This window comes from Leuciscus leuciscus, assembly GCF_965113295.1.
Source record: "Leuciscus leuciscus genome assembly, chromosome: 1".
Taxonomy (NCBI): Eukaryota; Metazoa; Chordata; class Actinopteri; order Cypriniformes; family Leuciscidae; genus Leuciscus; species Leuciscus leuciscus.
The window spans coordinates 39,505,205-39,525,815 of NC_138725.1; the positions used below are offsets into that span (position 1 = coordinate 39,505,205).

The following is a 20,611-nucleotide window of genomic DNA, read 5'->3' on the forward strand; positions in this document are numbered from 1 at the left end:
AGATATGATAGATGGATGGATGGTTACATAGATATGATGGATGGATGGTTAGACAAGATAGATGGATGGTTATATATGATGGATATGATGAATGGATGGATGGTTCGATATGATAGATCGATGGTTAGATATGATAAATGGATTGTTAGATATGATGGATGGATGGATGGATGGTTACATAGATATGGTACGTAGAGATGGATGGTTAGACAAGATAGATGGATGATTATATATGATGGATGGATGGATGGAGGTTAGATAGATAGGATGGATGGAGGTTAGATACGATGGATGAATGGGTAGATACGATGGATGGGTAGATACGATGGATGGATGGATGGATGGATGGATGGATGGATGGATGGATGGATGGATGGATGGATGGATGGATGGATGGATGGATACGATGGATGGATGGATGGATGGATGGATGGATGGATGGATACGATGGATGGATGGATACGATGGATGGATGGATACGATGGATGGATGGATACGATGGATAGATAGATAGATACGATGGATGAATGGGTAGATACGATGGATTATGGTTTGATATGATGGATGGATGGTTAGATAGGGTGGATGGATGGGTAGATACGATGGATTATGGTTCGATATGATGGATGGATGTTAGATAGGATGGATGGATGGATGGAGGGATGGATGGATGGATGTCTGGATGGTTAGACACAATGGATTGAAGGATGGGTAGATATGATATAACTTCATGTTAGATATGATTGATGGATAGATATGATGGCTGGATGGATGGTTATACGATGGATGGATGGTTAGATATGATGGATGATTAGATATGATGGAAGGATGGATGAATGGTTATATATGATGGTTATATATGATACATGGATGGTTGTATGTGATGGCTGGTTATATATGAAAACTAATAATAAATAATTAGCCTATTATTTCCGTGTCGTTTAGTTGCGTTGGATTTGGTGCCGACTCATCTTAGGAATTTCACTTGGCTAATGTAAATGTGAAGCTGTGGACACTAAATCTTCTGTTCGGCCTGTTTTCTGTAACATGTTAGCCTGTGTGTGTCCACGCTAATTAAATCATTTTGCTGTCTTGATGAGCTACGAGATTGAAAATCCTGATTTTATTTGATTGTTGGTAAACCTTTTAAATCTTAGCATCATCTGGCGCACCTAATGGGGGACTGTGTTGTCATTTTCATTGTCGTCTGCAGACATCACGTATCAAGTGAACTACTTTTCCATGGACGAGCCCGGAGTGGGCCGCTACCTGGTGGCCATGTCCCTGCAGGGTGTCGTCTTCATCGCCCTGGTCTTCTTCATCGAGCTCCGGTGCATCCGCACGCTACTCAACCTCTTCAGGAGACGCAAGAAGGTGGGAGAGGAGAGAAAATATGCTGCCAAAAAAATATTATTGGTTTGTATGTTAGCAGTCACAATCACGGGTGTGTGTTTTTGTCAGGCTCTACTGTTGGCAGAAGAAGCTCTTCAACCCGAGGACAGAGATGTTGCCGAGGAGAGGAAGAGAGTTTTGGATTGCCAGCCAGTGGTTGAATCCATGGTGGGCAGCCCACTCATTCTACAGGAGATCAGCAAGGTATGCCGTCACATAGTATTATTTGGCTCCAAACTACTGTGTGTCAACGTACTGTATTTACCATAAGGTTTCAATTTCCACTGGTCTATATTTTCCTGCCATTTTAAGGTTTGTTGATGGATTAAATTCACCTACAGATTCCATCAGTGAGAACATATTTTTGCAATGATTTAATCTAGTGACATGCAAATTCCACTTTATCATTGCCCTGAAAACACCATTTTAAATTGGTCACAGCATCATCTACTCATTTAGTTTACTGTTATTGTCCTTTTCTCCTCCTTTGCCTAAGATCTGTGGTTGTGTTTCACTAGGTATATTCAGGCGGGCAGACGCTGTTAGCAGTGGACCGTTTGTCCCTGGCCGTTGGGAAGGGTGAGTGCTTTGGTTTGCTGGGATTTAATGGAGCAGGAAAGACAACGACATTCAAAATGCTGACGGGAGATGAAAGCGTAACCTCAGGGGATGCCTTTATTGACGGCTACAGCATCCTCCGAGATGTGAAAAAGGTTGGCCATTTTGTTATCTCATATTTTACACTTCATATAAAAGATTAAGTTCCTGAACACTGGAGATTTACATTTGATATTTTGACATTTTTGATCATAGTTGGCATATGTGAATGATGTATGATTCAACACAGTGTTTAATGTGACTTCTCTTCAGGTGCAACAGAGAATTGGCTACTGTCCCCAGTTTGACGCTGTACTGGATCACATGACAGGGCGGGAAACCCTGATCATGTATGCCAGACTGAGGGGCATCCCAGAGAAGTATACCACCGCCTGTGTAGAAAACGTCCTGCGCTCGCTGCTGCTCGAACCTCACGCTGACAAACTCGTCCGCAGCTACAGGTATGAACCTGAGACCTGAGAGAAAGAGGATGGATGGTTAGAAATGAAGACTAGATGGTTAGATATGATGAATAGATGGCTAGATATGATGAATATATGGTTAGATATGATGAATAGATGGTTAGATGTGATGAATAAATGGTTAGATATGATGAATAGATGGCTAGATATGATGAATATATGGTTAGATATGATGAATAGATAGTTAGATGCGATGAATAGATGGTTAGATGTGATGAACAAATGGTTAGATATGATGAATAAATGGTTAGATGCGATGAATAGATGGTTAGATGCGATGAATAGATGGTAAGATGTGATGAATATATGGTTAGATATGATGAATAGATGGTTAGATGCGATGAATAGATGGTTAGATGCGATGAATAGATGGTTAGATGTGATGAATAGATGGTTAGATGTGATGAATATATGGTTAGATATGATGAATAGATGGTTAGATGCGATGAATAGATGGTAAGATGTGATGAATATATGGTTAGATATGATGAATAGATGGTTAGATGCGATGAATAAATGGTTAGATGCGATGAATAGATGGTTAGATGTGATGAATAGATGGTTAGATGTGATGAATATATGGTTAGATATGATGAATAGATGGTTAGATGCGATGAATAGATGGTAAGATGTGATGAATATATGGTTAGATATGATGAATAGATGGTTAGATGTGATGACCAAATGGTTAGATATGATGAATAGATGGTTAGATGTGATGAATATATGGTTAGATATGATGAATAGATGGTTAGATGCGATGAATAGATGGTTAGATGTGATGAATATATGGTTAGATATGATGAATAGATGGTTAGATGCGATGAATAGATGGTTAGATGTGATGAATATATGGTTAGATATGATGAATAGATGGTTAGATGCGATGAATAGATGGTTAGATGTGATGACCAAATGGTTAGATATGATGAATAAATGGTTAGATGCGATGAATATATGGTTAGATATGATGAATATATGGTTAGATATGATGAATATATGGTTAGATATGATGAATAGATGGTTAGATGTGATGAATAAATGGTTAGATGCGATGAATATATGGTTAGATATGATGAATATATGGTTAGATATTATGAATATATGGTTAGATATGATGAATAGATGGTTAGATGTGATGAATAGATGGTTAGATGCGATGAATAGATGGTTAGATGTGATGAATAGATGGTTAGATGTGATGAATAGATGGTTAGATATGATGAATAGATGGTTAGATATGATGAATAGATGGTAAGATGTGATGAATATATGGTTAGATATGATGAATAGATGGTTAGATATGATGAATAGATGGTAAGATGTGATGAATATATGGTTAGATATGATGAATAGATGGTTAGATGCGATGAATAGATGGTTAGATGCGATGAATAGATGGTTAGATGTGATGAATAGATGGTTAGATGTGATGAATATATGGTTAGATATGATGAATAGATGGTTAGATGCGATGAATAGATGGTAAGATGTGATGAATATATGGTTAGATATGATGAATAGATGGTTAGATGTGATGACCAAATGGTTAGATATGATGAATAGATGGTTAGATGTGATGAATATATGGTTAGATATGATGAATAGATGGTTAGATGCGATGAATAGATGGTTAGATGTGATGAATATATGGTTAGATATGATGAATAGATGGTTAGATGCGATGAATAGATGGTTAGATGTGATGAATATATGGTTAGATATGATGAATAGATGGTTAGATGCGATGAATAGATGGTTAGATGTGATGACCAAATGGTTAGATATGATGAATAAATGGTTAGATGCGATGAATATATGGTTAGATATGATGAATATATGGTTAGATATGATGAATATATGGTTAGATATGATAAATAGATGGTTAGATGTGATGAATAAATGGTTAGATATGATGAATAGATGGTTAGATATGATGAATAGATGGTTAGATATGATGAATAAATGGTTAGATGCGATGAATATATGGTTAGATATGATGAATATATGGTTAGATATTATGAATATATGGTTAGATATGATGAATAGATGGTTAGATGTGATGAATAAATGGTTAGATATGATGAATAGATGGTTAGATATGATGAATAGATGGCTAGATGTGATGAACAAATGGTTAGATATGATGAATAAATGGTTAGATGCGATGAATAGATGGTTAGATATTTTATAAGGGTGGATGCATAATTAGATATGAGATATGAATTATAGATATGATGAATGAATGGTTAGTTGTGATGAATGGATATGATCTAGATATAATGAACGGATGGTTTGATGCGATGAATGATAGATTGGTGGTTCAGAAGTAAAATCAATTGTTTGTGAAATGTTGTATTCTAAGTTGTCTATTGGTTCTTCTGCACAGTGGTGGCAATAAGAGGAAGTTGAGTGCAGGCATGGCTCTGATTGGTGGGCCACCCGTGATTTTTCTGGACGAGCCTTCCACTGGCATGGACCCCGTGGCCAGACGGTTGCTTTGGGACGCGATCACACGAACCAGAGAGTCTGGCAAAGCCATCATTATAACCTCACACAGGTAAGCCACACATCTCCTGACTAACACAGATATGAACTGGAAATGAAAAGAGCATTTTGCAGCAGAATAAACCCCGTCTCATTGTGTCTCTGCAGTATGGAGGAGTGCGAGGCGCTGTGTACTCGGCTGGCTGTCATGGTGAACGGCCAGTTCAAATGTCTGGGCAGCCCACAGCACCTGAAGAGCAAGTTTGGGAGCGGTTACACGCTGCTGGCCAAAGTCCGTGTGGAGACCGAGATAGAGGAGATGGACCTTCAGCTCTTCAAAGACTTCATTGAAAACACCTTTCCAGGTATTTAAATGACACGCTTTGTATTTCCGCTGGACAGTTGGACAGTTTTGAAACCTTTCACCTGATGGCTTTCATAGGAAGTTCTCTGAAGGATGAACACCAGGGGATGGTCCACTATCACCTGACTGACAAAACTCTTACCTGGGCACAGGTACGTCTCAGTGCTTACCCAGACTTTCCCAAATGTGCAGTTTCCCACAATGCAATGCTCTGTACTTGACCTTCCATTTATAGTTTGATCTCGGCTGCATTTCAAATTTAAATTTAGCCTACTTTTTCATACGAGACATTTTTTTTGTGATTTACCTTTTGATTCAATTTTAAAATGTAGACATCAGTTTTTGTTTCCCAAAAACAACACTTAAAACAAACTATATAAAGTTATAGTCTAAGGCCAAAGCCTAAAAGGAGAAATGATTTTTTTTAATATATATTGTCGTGGAAATCCTCAACTAAATCTGGCTTCTTACTACAGTATCTCGAGGTAATTCCCTGAATACTTACAATCCAATCCAATACTTCCCTTAAGTAAGGTGACAGCATCCCGTCAAGAAGCTACTATCACTACCTCAATCACACTTGAGCTGTTTCTTTTGTTGTCTTTTGAGCGTAGAATCTTTAGTACTTCTATTTCTCAGCTGCGCAGAATATATCTGACACGACTCCCAAGTTGCTCTTTGAAGAAATTACGTTTTATTCACGGCCGGGCGATCACTGGTCACAGCAACCAAGTGAAACTCCTGAACAAAAGATACATGTACATTTAAATCTTACAATTGAGTAAAAATCAATATCACTCAAGTCTTCTTCATTGTGATTTGCTCTGGTGATGAGTTTAAAAATGATCTAAGCTAATCACATGACTGTTAGTTCTACTGTGTTAAGCAAGTCTACATGGTCTTTGACCTGAGCATACTTAGTCTCCATTTTTCTGTACATTTCATGCTGAAAATACCCTTTTTACCATTTCTGAGGCCATTACATAAAACATGTTTATCACAAAAAAAAAAAAATATATATATATATATATATATATATATAACAAGTATTAAGTATTGTATTGATTTAAGAGTTCAGGGAAGTACCTCGAAATACTGTAGTAAGAAGTCAGACTTATATGTGTGTGTGTGTGTGTGTGTGTGTGTGTGTGTGTGTGTGTGTGTGTGTGTGTGTGTGTGTGTGTATAATGCAGAATGGCCGCTCGATAGACAAGACCTCCACGAGAAGGCACAGTTCGCACCGTAAACACACTGATAGGACACGTTTTTAACACGTCATTTTGTCTCAGGTGTTCGGGGTGCTAGAAACAGCCAAAGAGAAGTACAGCATCGAGGACTACTGCGTCAGTCAGATCTCTCTGGAACAGGTGTTTCTCGGCTTCGCCCAGTTCCAACACTGCGCTGAGGCCTGCAGGAAATGACACGCTGAAGCCCCGAGGGGGCGGCGCTCCTTCACCTGCTGAGTAGGAGGTTCATCCTGGGCTGACTGACTCCCCGTCAGACTATGGACATTGCTCAGGTGTCTCTCTTCACGCGTTTCTGACATTATCATACATGCATAACACTTCCAGACTCAAGCACTGTGTGTGTCGCACAGAGGCAGGACCACTAACTCAAGACCTTGGCCAGTAGGGTAACCGTATTTAAAGTCTGTCTGTGCGTTTGCGAGCGGTTTGAGTTTCAACGGGAAGTTCGTCACACTCTGAAATACTCTGAATTTTTATCTGTGGGTCTTGCCTGAAAGGAAGTGGTGTTTGTTCATCATCTGTAAGCGTGACAGACCAGATGTCTCATTGTGTACGATTACGGTGTTATTTATGAATTACTTTTTTTGTTTGTTTCTCTTCACTTGTTTTCAAATGTGGTCTTAAGGCTGAAGCCACTTCCACTTCATCCCCTTTATGATAAAATGCGCAAAAAGGGGCGGAAATATTGAAAAATGCGATGTCCAAAACAAAAAAGTCTAAGCAAAAAATGCTGCTGCTTTGGGTTTGCAATAACAATAGAAAATACAATTTACAGGAAAAGTGAAAATAAAATGTTCAATTTTATAGAATAGCTTTAGGTCATTTTTAGAATTTATACAATAGCTTTATTCCCCTTATTTTGGCATTTATAGTCAGTTATTTGTGATATTTGAATTCATCTTCCAAAAAAAACAAGGAAATCATTCTAGTAATAGACGGTTTGTGTTATGTATGTCAAAATAAGTCACTTTTTAAAAAACAAATTTCGCTGCTAAAAGTAACTCCAAATTCCTCAAGACCACAAATGTTTTAATGCTTTTTTCTCTCCACATATCCAGTTATGATTTTTACCAGATTGTGAATTTTTTTTTTTTATATATATATATTTTTTTGGAATAGTGCAACATGGGCTATGTGTAATTCCGCAGATGAACACTAGAGGATGTACAGTGCACCTTTTTAACGTCTGCATCAAACTGAATGTCTTTAGATACACACTAATGTTCGCTTGTATGATGAGAGTCTGTCACAGAGCAAAAAACACAACATTTATAGAAACTTTAGCTTGTTACTGTGGTTTTGGATTCATCCTGTTGTGTTCTGTTGCACTACTGATGTGGACCAACTCAATCGCTGTCAGAAAGATCCATAAAAGAGCTCACAGAAACATGAAGTATCGTAAAGCCAAGGATTTAATGTAAGAATCATTTTGTGCAATTGTTTGTCAAATAATTATCACTGCATTGAAGGTTTTTATATAACTACGAGAAATTTGTTCTGCTTGTACTTCATGATGCTTGGCTAATTTCTCCAATGCTTTGCACATTGTTGTGCTCTTGATTGATTCTACAATCAGTTTAACCTGCGTCAGTCCACACTTCCGTCCAGATTCATGTTAACTGAATGTACTTAATTCATAGCGAAGGAAAAAAAAAACGCAGGCTCATTCGTCACCTTAACCTCATACACTCTGACATACTAAATATAAAATAGGGCTTTAAGGTGACTGACCACAAATAGTTTCTTTTCTATGTTTTTTCTATGTTTATTGGTCTGTTTTGCACAGTGCTCTGGCTGTCGTGTCTGAACTGCTTGTTTGAAACTGAAACATTGCATTTTGAGAATTGAGAAAACAAACTTGACAATGGAATGATGACAATGTTGATTAAAAATGGTCAAAACATAATGCAAAAAGGGAATTTACATAATTGTAATCTTGTGTACTGTAGGCTATCACTCAATTAACCTGTGAGAAATGTAAGTATTGTCATTTTTCCTTTTTTTATTATTAAATCAGCCTTATGCAAAGGAATTGTGTTTAACATTTGTTTTGTTTTTGATATCCTACGGACCCTTTCTCAGTTTGATGACTCAGTTCTGCAATTATTAACATCTAAATCTAATTAACCCTTTTTCATTATAAAGAACCTTTTATTTATTTATTTTTTGCGATTAAAGATTCTTCATTGAACCATCAATGCCAAAAGTTTAAAACCCGTGTTATTGTTCTGGAAAAAAAAGGAGGCTAGAGTTCATTTCGTAGACTTTTACGAGTATATGGGTTGAAGGTGAAGACATTCCGTATCTTGAACTGAAAATCACCATAATTCACCTTTTATGTTCTCAGACCTGCTAGCACAAGTGTACAACAATCAAAACAGTCTCCGTGTTCCTGTTTACCCCTGACACAGTTAGCAATTAAAGCTAATCATCCTCAGACAGGTGAAGGTTCAGCCATGGGAAAGGAGGACGAATGGCAACTGTCTTTCAGTACAGCGGCACAATTTAGGTATTTAGACTTACTTGTAATGTGTAAATATCATTGCATTTGATCAAGTGACTAACTTTACTTTTTGCCATAATTTTTTCTCAATATCTTTTGAATCAGCTGGTGTAATGGTGATTATTAATGAATGTATAAAGTCAGTTCTTCTCAAGTTCACATAGCAGAGGAACCACATGTGAAGTTCATCACATTAACTATCAACATGATACACTATGGTGTTGATAGATTGCAGTACAGAGATGTTTCCTTGGTATAAAAGTGTATTGCACAATGTTAAATAATCTTTGGTCTGATCTGATCTATTGCAGGTGTTAAAACAGCTGTGTAATATAGTGATGCAACCTTCCTCTTGATGCAGTTGGCCATCAATATATCAGGCCAAATAAACAGTAAAACTGAACAGAGGAAAAATGTTGCTCTTTCTGCTGAGAATGAACCATTTATAGTTTGATTGCCATTTTTTATTGCCATTTATATAGTACCTAAGGGTAGTTAGTTAATGTTTGTTTTAAGACAATAGCTGAACATCTGACCAGTGCAAAATGATTAACACAACAGGGTGAATAGGAAAAGTGTTACAATAGCTATTTCCATCCATCTATTTTATGCAAATTTTGGGATATCGTATTAAAAAATGCTGGATGCACATGACAAGATGCGCATACATTCTAAAAAAATTAGCAAAAAAAAAAGTATATTCAAGTTCTGAGCCACAATGGCTTCCCCGATTTTTATTATACTCATATTTTGCACCAAACACATAGAATAGAAACACTACTTTATTCGCAAATGTTTTATGCGATATTCCAATTTTGCCCACAAGTTAAATTCAATTAACTTTGGATGGACTCACAGTTATTGTCTACAGTTTGAGCATTTGGTTGGTTAAAGTCTTTAATTAATATTAATTATTAATTTGCTGCACATTGTGGTTGATTATAAAAACACCGTTTATTTTTATTACAAGTGAACCGTTATTCAATTTTTACTTTGGTCATTTTTGTTGTACCTTGTTTAGTTTAGTTCATGGGTTTTAAGATTGAGCGTGACACAATCTGTCCATATTGACTTCTGACCTGTAATGCAGCCTGAATCATGACACTGTGTTCATTCATTTGCCAGAGGAGAACTGCTCTCCGACTGCATGAGCCCCGACTGTTTTATTTCTCCATTCTGTCACCTGATGGAGTTTGGGTTCCTTGCCATTGTTTCTTCTGGCTTGCTTAGTTGTGGACACTTAATCTTCAGTGATCTTATTGACTTGACCTCACTGACACTTTTTGAGAGCTGATTTGATTGACAGGGGCAGTTAGTGTTCGTGACACAAGGTTTTAAATCCTAAACCCTCTGACGAAACGTTGCATTGCTTAATCAGGTCTGTGAAAGTAGGTCTGAAATCACTCCAGGTTAAAGTGTAACAGAGGTGAGAGGCAAGGCAAGTTTATTTATATAGCACATTTCATACACTATGGCAATTCAAAGTGCTTTACATTGAAAGGTATAAGAATAATCACAAAATAAAAGCAAGGAAAATTAAAACAGTTATTAAAAATGCTTTACATAGAAAGGAATTAAAATAATCACACTATGGCAATTCAAAGTGCTTTGCATAGAAAATAAGCATGAAATCAAAGCAATTGATAACATTCACGTTACAGCCTTGGCATCATTTAATTTCGTTCAGAGCTGTGCAACTGTCAGTTTGTGGATACCATGGAAATGAATGAGAAGTGCATTAAACTGAAACACACCAATTGTCCGTGACATCTCTTATAAAACAGCATTTTATTCCGGTGTAAACTAAAAATAGATCAATCTGAAACTAATGTGAAATAATTAATATAGTAAATAGTTCTATTACTGTATCATTTCTATTTTTTATATATTTTGATTTAGTAGGCTACTAATAAACATAATCAATAATCATTATTATTCAAATTAATATATAAGCACAACTTGTTGGGGCCAATTGTACAGCCTTACAAGCAGGCACAACAAACCTGGTGTTCTTTTAAAATATTTTTTGTTTGATTCCTAATTGGAAGGGTCTGTGTCTTCCCAGGTGTGAAACACATCTTTATTCGTGATCATTTACGCCTCCTCTAATGATATTTCTAACACAAAACATGTCTTGCAAATTTTAAATCAATATCTTGTTATATGTGAATGAGTGGGCAGGATGATTATCACATCTTTTTGAAGCAAATATTCAAGGCTACAAAATCCAGTTGAACAAATATTCAGGATGGATTTTATAGCCTTATTTCAACTACGCATAAACGTCATTTTCTCAAAACTACAAACTTTTACATACATGCTGCTCACATATTGTAGCAGAGTTTGTGCTGAATACAGTGTAATCAGACTTTAGCTATAAAAATGTTATAAGTAACAGAAAGCACAAATGTCAGAGCATGTCAAAACACCTCCAGGGTCCAGAAAACATCTCAGACCCCAGAGGGTTAAGAGCAAACATGTTGAAGATTAGCCGATGAGGCTGTCGATTCGTTAAATGATAAGCTATTTCCACACAAAAACGGTTTATTCAGCGTAGTGAAGCCTCTCAGTCTCCTCCATTTACATCCATTAAAAAAACAGCCTCTTGTCTCCTTCCCTGTGTGCTGCAGTGTTAGCAGGCGTTACGCTTTTTTCGGCTAAGGTTACAGGCTTGCCATTCAGTGGCTTTGATCCCATTCATTTTCAGTGGAGGGCTGTCGACTTCCAGTGACACGAATGACAGTGACAGCATGTAGGCATGTCAAGCGATGCGAGTAACGTGACAAAAGTTCCGAAAAGTTTAACTTTTTGCAAATGAGCAGCGAATTTCAAATAGGAGTGAAGACTCTAAGTGGAGCTCACGTTACTGCCTCGAGTGCAGGTAAGACAGGACAGAGTTCTGGAGCAATTTCACAGTTTTATATGATTAGACTGTAACCACATACATGGATGTAATAAAATGATACATGGAAAAACTGTCAGCAGTCTAAGTGAGTTTGACTCATTCATTGATAGTTTGTGTTGTTAATTGGCAACCCATTCTCACTCCCAAGGAGTCAAAAACTGAAGCATGGTCAAGCTCCCCCGGCGTCACAATGAAGACGCCAAAGGCGCCCCTCTGCGTCACTCTATGGACGAATTGGGAAGTCCATTGCTTTCAATGGGAAACCTGTGGCGTCAACAACAGACGCAAATTTTATCAGTAGGAAATCATGCTTAAGAAGTCTCATTCCGAACACAGATGTTGGTAAGTTGCCTAGTCGTAAATACGCTGTCATAATAATGTTTGTTATAATGTCTTTTCTGTTTGTCGATATTTATCAGATTAGCTCCCTCATGTTCAGTCACTGCATTATATCTGTCATTCCACGGAGGCTTTGCGTTTCATTGCTTGCTTTCAACACCTTACTAAACTACGGTGATTAAACAATGCTTGTCACGTGACGTGCTATAGACCTTCAATCAGTTAATCATATTCATATCAGGTTCAAAGTAGTACAATTAGTTCCAAAGTGGTATTTGTAGTAGAAGCGCAGTAAAAACAACTTTTACCATGCTTTTAACATCAGTAACCTTAGTTTTACTGTGATGGGTGTAGTAAAGGACAGTAATCACAAAACGTACCATGCTTTTACCACATTATTGGTAGTTTTAATGTGATATTTGTTGTATACGCACAGCAACCACAACACTTACCATTCTTTTACCACAGTAACCTTAGCTGTACTGTGATAGGTGTAGTAAAAGTATAGTAACCACAAAACTTACCATGCTTTTACCTCAGTATTGGTAGTTTAAAAGTTATAATTGTTGTAAATGCATAGTAACCACAACACTTACCATGCGTTTAATGCCTAATAATGTAAAATCCAATATTTGTTAGGTAAATCAATACTTTTTCCTAATTCACAAGATTTAACAAGTTTTCGAATTCGTACAATACTAGTACATATTTGTATACTCGTACATAATCCTGCAGCTTTCACTTCTACTGCTGTCATTGGCTACTGCCTCAATTCCTGTACATATTTATCAAGATATTTGTAAATCAGTTGCTCCCCTTCTTGGAAAGTAGTCGGATGTCCCACACTCTGTCAGAAAGTTTATGTTAATTGCATTGTATTCTTTAAATTTATTACAAATTGGACCCTGTCTGTTTATGTTCCAATGATACATGATGTCTCTCCACACCTCATAACCTTACCTCTGTTTGCAAGAGTGGAAAAGCTAACTTGACTTTGCAGCTTGCTGGAGTTTGCATTATCCCGCCAAAAAGGTGAAGTAGATGGCGGAGGGAGCCGATCTGCTTGATCAAGCTAATCCAAACAAGCCACCTCTGCCGAACCTCTTTCTTGCAAACTCACTTTGATGGTGAAGTGTAGACCGTTCTTCATACCTAGAGAGTTTACTGTCATTATAGTCATGGCTGTATACACATCACCACAAACAAACGTTAACGTCGCACTAGAGAAGCTACATACTGCTATCAGCAACCAGCAGAACGCATATGGGGCCAGTGATTGAGGCAGGATATTTTCATCATGTTGATTTGAAGATAATACTACCAATATTTTATAAAAATGTAACTATTCCAACTAGAGGAAAGAATATCCTGGATCAAATGTATACAAATATTCCTGGAGCTTACAAAACTATTGCATTGGCTCATTTGGGCCTGTCCAATCATACTTCATTGATGTTGATTCCATTTTATAAGCCTCTAATCAGCAGAACCAAACCAGTTGTTAAAACTGTAAAAGTGTGGATTGAGGAGGCCACCTCACGACTACAAGACTGTTTTGATATTACAGAATGGGATGTATTTGCAGAGGGGGTTGACTTAGACGAATATAGTACATCAATTCTGGCCTATATAGATTACTTCACTGAGACCGTCTTAACAACTAAAACTATTAGGATATTCCTTAAACAGAAGCCATGGTTTGATAGGAGAGTTTGGTCTCTGCTTAACGAGCGAGATGCAGCTTTTAAGTCTGGTGACACAGAGGCTTACAGCAATGCCAGGGGAGAATTGAAGAAATTGAAACAACATCTTGAAGACAACAACAATCCCCGTAGCATGTGGAGGGGAATAAGGGCCATTACTGAATATAATGGCAGGTCTTTACTTATTAGTAATGATCCATGTCTCCCTGATTCTCTGAACTACTTCTCTGCTCGCTTTGATGATCAAAATAACAGTAGAGCTCACTCTGGAGTAGGAACAGACGGTCCATATGCCCTGACATATATTATTATAAAGTGTTTTGAGAGAGTTGGATTGATATTGTCGCACATCAAAGCTAGTATACCTAAGGATCTGGACTGTCATCAATTTGCTTATCGGGCGAACAGATCTACAGATGATGCTGTCTCAATTGCACTTCACACAGCTCTGACACATTTAGAGCAGCCGAACAGTTATGTTAGGATGCTGTTTATTGAAATTAGTCCTGCTTTTAACAGTCATTTCTTACAAACTTGTATGTAAATTAAGTAATTTTGGAAAAAATTAAGAAGTTTGATAAAGTTTGCAGTATCTCTGTGTGTCAGTTCAGATCTGCTTTAATAATAATAATAATAATAATACATTTTATTTGTAATGCGCCTTTCTCAAACTCAAAGCACTACAGCATGTACAGAACAAAATAAATCAACCAAGGAGAAATAAATACAAATATAAAAAATACACAGTAATAAATTATACATTAAAAGCTTGACTAAAAAGATGTCTTTAGAAGTTTCTTAAAACTATCCACAGAAGCAGCATTCCTAATAGATGCAGGAAATGAGTTCCATTACTTGGTCGCATTATAAGAGAATGCCCTTCCCCCCATGGTTTTTAATTTACAACGATGCTGACACAGAGAGAGAGAGAGAGCCAGCAGAGCGGAGAGAGCGAACGGGTATGGATGGAATAACCAAATCACAGATGTAATCTTGAGCCAACCCATGTACTGCTTTATAGGTTAAAATCAGAATTTTAAAATCAATACATGATTGAATTGGAACCCAATGCAGTTGCTGGAGCACGGGGGTAATGTGATGGCGTGAAGGTGTATAAGTCAAAAGACACGTGGCTGAGTTGTGTATTACAACCTTTTAAGGCGGGCATACACTGTGCGATTTTCATCCGATTTTGAGCCGAATTCGTGCGACTCTTTTTAATGATCTGCACAAGAGGTAGCATATAAACACTAAATAAAACGGGACCCAAAACTGACCCCTGAGGGACACCCTGACACGAAGGGACAGTCTGAGATCTGTTAGTACCCAGGTAAACATATTGGGAGCGATCTGAGAGGTAATATTTGAACCAGTACAAATTCCAGACAGACCAGTCCAATCTGTCCAATAATATGCTGTGACATATGGTATCGAATGCAGCATTGAGATCTAACAAAACCAAAATGCCACAAGCCCCAGAATTAGCTATAACGAGGAGGTTATTCAAGACCCTGACTAGTGCAGTCTCTGTACTGTGTCTAGATCTAAACCCAGATTGAAAAGTTTCTAGTAGGCAATTCGTATAGAGATGAGTTTGGAGTTGGCCAACAAACACACACATGCCAGGAAAGGTAAATTTGAAATGGGTCTATAATTTGACATATCGGCAATATCATCTTTGCTGTGCATTGCTGGGAAAGGAGGCAATACAACATTTAGTGCATATCTTTTACAAAAAAGGCATGTTTTAATGATGTAAATTGAATAATATTCTGTTGAGTTTTGTGGGTCAGCATTGTGCTGAAGAGTAGAGCCTGTGCTTCAGTCCAAGAGAAGACCAAGAAACATTGATAATATGCTGCATGTTGCTTTATTTAAGTGATGTTTATTAGCTACTTTATACAAATGTTTTCTAATTTCACTTCTTAATTAAAATACACCAAGTATTTGCATTATGCAGTTTAATAAATGTAAATAAATGTACAGTCCATTGTTGTCCAAACACTTTTTTTGTATGTCATTATATTAACAACTAACAACTTTGAGTAAAACATGCTTGAGAAGTGTAAGGCAATCAGTTTCCATATAATTTAAGTTTATGAACAAATTTGTTAAGAAAACGGTTTTTAAAACTTTTAAGTTGACTGAACCAAGTGCTCAACTTGTAAAATTGAGTTACCAATACTCAAGTTTTCTAAGTAAACTCATTAAGTAAAGAATGTTGAGTGAATTTGTATATTTAAGTATTTATAACAAGGTTTCTTGCTCTTGTTAATTTTACTTAATTACTTCGTTGAATTTACTTAAAAAGCATGATGCAATAATGGTCTTTTTTTCAGTGTAGCCTTTTCTGCTGTTAGAGAGTGTTGCGATATAAACTACAGCAGTGCTCAGTGCATTAAATCATTAACCATATTAACAATCGATCAATCAACGTATTAAACTCACTTGTACTGCCAAAAATTACTAAAATATCAACTCGAATTTGTCTAATAATACATTTTCTTTACCCTAATAATATAAGATGCAAGATAATTTATTGTCATTGTACATTGTCATTTAACATAAACATACACATTAAATTACATATAAAAAGCATATTGCACATTATATAAAAAGTGTTGGAGTGCATTGAATGTCCTTCAACTTTTAAAAACAGTCTTTATTGCTTGATTCATGTTCCTGTCTTTTTTAACAAGCTAAAGAAGGTTAATGATTTACCACAAAGTGTGTCACATACATGCTGATGTAACGATACCAACCCTCTATTCTCATGGATATTTACAATTAGTTTAGGATCACGCTAGGACCCTCCTTTAAAAAGCAGCTATAAATCTGCGAGTGCATCAGTTCAGAAGCTGAGAGAGAAAATGGCTGTAATTGAGTCACTTCTGCAGTTTCTCAGCACAGGTACATTACTGGGAGCTTTGCTGTTGCTTCTGGTTTTGTATTTGCTTTCTTCTGGATCCAGATCTCAGAAAGAGGGAAAAGAGCCACCGGGACCCAAACCTCTGCCGCTGCTGGGGAACCTGCTGACCCTTGACCTCAAGAGACCCTTTGACTACTTTTTTGAGGTGAGAACTTGACACGTTTAAAATGAATAGTGGTCTAACATTTTAAGATTTGTTTGTAAATGTCTTTCTCTGTGTCCTCCAGCTGTCCAAAACCTACGGAAACATATTCCAAGTGTTTTTGGGTCCCAGAAAAACTGTGATCTTAGTTGGGTACAAAACTGTCAAAGAAGCTCTCGTGAACTATGCAGAAGAGTTCGGCGACAGAAAAATTGGACCTGGTTTCAGGATAATGAACGACGAACATGGTAGGAATCTTTGTTGTTTTCTTAACGTACAGAACAAACTGTAAATGTTAGACATGCTGAAAAAACAAACATGTGGCAAATCCTTTCAGTCAGGGTTTTTCAGTCAGCGTCCTGGACAAGCGTTAATGTCGAGCCCTGATATGTTTTCCTTGATTGGGTTTCCCTGAAGAGTATTACGTTGTTGAAAACGAAAGTAAAAGAGTGACGCATGTTCATGGCGTTTTACCATGACGAGAGTTCATTGTCTTTATTAAACTCTACACATTATAATGATTGATCTACCATCCACCGTTGATTAATTGGAATGTTATGTTTTTATAACTTGGTCCACCCAGCACTATCGGCAAACTATACGGTTTGAGAATGAACACAGGCCGGGAACCCGCAACTGAACCATCACGGTGGAAAAAGTGTATCTGAGCATGTGGCTGTGTCCGAGTTTTGTCGAGAGCCGGAGGCGGCACGAAATTTGACGGAAGCCTTGTAATTCTCTATGCAGGAAAAACCCTGCTTTCAGTTCCTCGTGGCCTCTCCAGGCTAATGTAATTGGGTTTAACAACTGAAGTACAGACGTTTTTTATTTTTTATTAAATTTGACACTAATATGAGCTCACTTTAAACATGCACACAACATTTGCTGTTGAACAACTTGCTTACAACTTACAGTGTGCAAGCGTGATTGACAAAACGTGAGGTCGTATTTAATGTCTAAAGCGAAATTGCAAACGAGCAAAAATATCAATGATTGGAACTATCGCTGCATTTGACAGTAATGCTGAGGATTGGGGAACTTATGTGGAAAGAGTGGAGTTGTACTGCGAGGCTAACGGCATTGAAAATGATAAGAAAGTGGTTGTTTTGCTGAGCGTGATGGGAGCAAAGATGTATGGACTGCTTTGTAGTTTGTTAACCCCTGAAAAGCCAGCGGATAAAACTTCCAAGCAATAATGGACATTTATTTTAAATGAACATTTGAACCCCAAACCCTTAGTAATTGCGGAAAGATTCAGATTCCATAAGCGGTACCAAGCTAAAGAAGAAAGCATTTCCGAATACATAGCCGAGTTACGCCGATTGTCAGAGCATTGCCAATTCGGAGCTGGACTGGCAGATGCATTGAAATGAAAGAGACTTGAAATGAAAGCACACAAAAAAGACTGTTGACAGAAAAAGATTTGACACTTGAGCGTGCACTGAACATAGCAATTTCCCTGGAGACAGCAGCAAAAGATGCATTGGAATTGCAACAAAAATCAATGGAATGTGCAGCAAATAAACTGTCACTGAAATCAGAGAGAAAGCTAAATTGTTATCGCTGTAGAAAAATGTCTCATGATGGAAATGACTGCTGGTTCAAAGATAAAGAGTGCAGAAGGTGTCATAAAAAAGGACACATTGAGAAACAGAAAAGGGGAGAACGCACAAATTTAAACGCAAATCCGCCACTGTACATCAAGTAACTGAAAATGGTTCGAAAACAAGTTCAGGTACGGATGATCTTTCATGTCTGGAACTGTATAATATTAAGGAGACAGATCGAAGAGTTATTTGGCTCACACCCGAAGTGTCTTTTCTTGACCATCTGCACACATAAAGGCTCTATCAGTACAACCGTCTAGTCTTCGGAATTGCCTCAGCTCCTGCTTTGTGGCAGAGAGCGATGGACCAGGCTATACCGGGCAGGGCATACCGGGAACGCAGTGTTACCTGGACGATATCATTTTAACGGGGAAGGATGATTCAGATCACCTCCAAAACTTACAACGGGACTGTGTGAGTATAGACTAAGAGCTAACAAAGAAAAATGTGATTTCCTCAAGTCTCGGATTTCTTACTGTGGTCATGTGATAGACAAAGATGGTCTACATAAGTTGCAGGACAAAATTGAAGCTGTGTTAAATGCACCAAACCCAAAGAATGTGTCTCAACTTCGATCATATCTCGGACTTGTGAACTACTACCACAAATATCTTCCGAACCTCTCGACTGTGCAACATCCATTGAACACACTGTTGCAAACAAGGACACAGTGGAAATGGTCAGACAGTTGAGAGCAAGCTTTCCAAAAGACCAAAATACTCATTACTTCTGATGTAGTGTTGACACATTTTAACCCATCCATGCCCATCAGGCTGGCATGTGATGCGTCGCCGTATGGAATTGGCACGGTGCTATCACACAAGTTTCCAGAAGGCACAGGAAAACCAATCGCCTTCGCATCGAGATCACTAACGGCAGCAGAACATAACTACGCACAAATAGACCAAGAAGCACTTAGTCTTGTGTGGGATGTTAAAACGTTTCACCATTACCTGTATGGTCAACAGTTTACCCTGATCACAGACAATCAGCCCTTGGTCTCGATCTTCAATGTTCGGAAGGGTGTCTCAGTGATGGCCTCGGCACGGCTGCAGCATTGGTCACTCTTCTTGGGTGCTCACCAATGATATTGAGTACAAGGGCACCAAACTATACAGTAATGCGGACAGCTTGTCGCGTCTTCCATTGAAGTCTATGGAAGAGTCAGATTCTATGGATCCAGCTGAAGTGTTTCATACCACAATCATGAGTCAGCTACCTGTAACAAATGCCACTATTCAGAGAGAGACCCGTAATGACCCAACATTGTCCAAAGTCTATCACAGTACACGGATGGCCAGCACATGGAAACTCACTGTATCCAGCATTTTCAGTAATGAGAGAACAGCTTTCTGTGTGTCAAGGAACTCTGATGTGTGGATTACGAGTTGTCATTCTCTCCAAATTGCACAATAGGATGTTGGACACATTGCACGAAGGACATTTGGGGACTGTAAAAATGAAGAACCTTGCACGTAAGTTATATGTGGTGGCCGGGAATCGACAAGCAGATTGAGGATCTAGCAAAGGCTTGTCCTGAATGTCAAAGGACCCAGAACTCTCCACCATTAGCTCCTTTGCATCCCTGGGAATGGCCATCAACACCATGGCAAAGAGTGCACGTTGATTTTGCTGGACCATTTAAGGACTCCATGTTCTTGATCGCTGTGGACGCGCATTCGCATGGCCTGAAGTTATTACGATGAAGACAAACATCTGAAAAGTTTCTGTGTTGAGGAGAATATTCTCCAGGAACGGGTTGCTAGAACAGATATGCACGGATAATGGACGACAGTTCGTCTCAGACGAGTTTCAGAAATTCATGAAGCTGTCAAACACATCACTTCTGCACCATACCATCCAGCTTGGCGAAAGGTTTGTAAAGACTTTCAAGAAAGCAATAAAAGCAATGGA

The 20,611-nt window shown here is 37.9% G+C and overlaps 1 protein-coding gene across 1 annotated transcript in view; it reads left to right on the forward strand.

Annotated features, from left to right (window-relative positions):
• The window catches only part of abca3b (ATP-binding cassette, sub-family A (ABC1), member 3b), a 68,879-nt gene that overhangs the window by 42,189 nt on the left and 6,079 nt on the right, over nt 1-20,611 (forward strand). The window contains exons 24-33 of the mRNA XM_082182426.1: nt 1,214-1,374; nt 1,462-1,596; nt 1,911-2,105; nt 2,263-2,450; nt 4,861-5,031; nt 5,127-5,323; nt 5,401-5,474; nt 6,612-6,739; nt 16,991-17,093; nt 17,176-17,338. Of these exons, the coding sequence (XP_082038552.1) occupies nt 1,214-1,374; nt 1,462-1,596; nt 1,911-2,105; nt 2,263-2,450; nt 4,861-5,031; nt 5,127-5,323; nt 5,401-5,474; nt 6,612-6,739; nt 16,991-17,093; nt 17,176-17,338 (1,515 nt within the window). The remainder of the gene's footprint in view (nt 1-1,213; nt 1,375-1,461; nt 1,597-1,910; nt 2,106-2,262; nt 2,451-4,860; nt 5,032-5,126; nt 5,324-5,400; nt 5,475-6,611; nt 6,740-16,990; nt 17,094-17,175; nt 17,339-20,611) is intronic.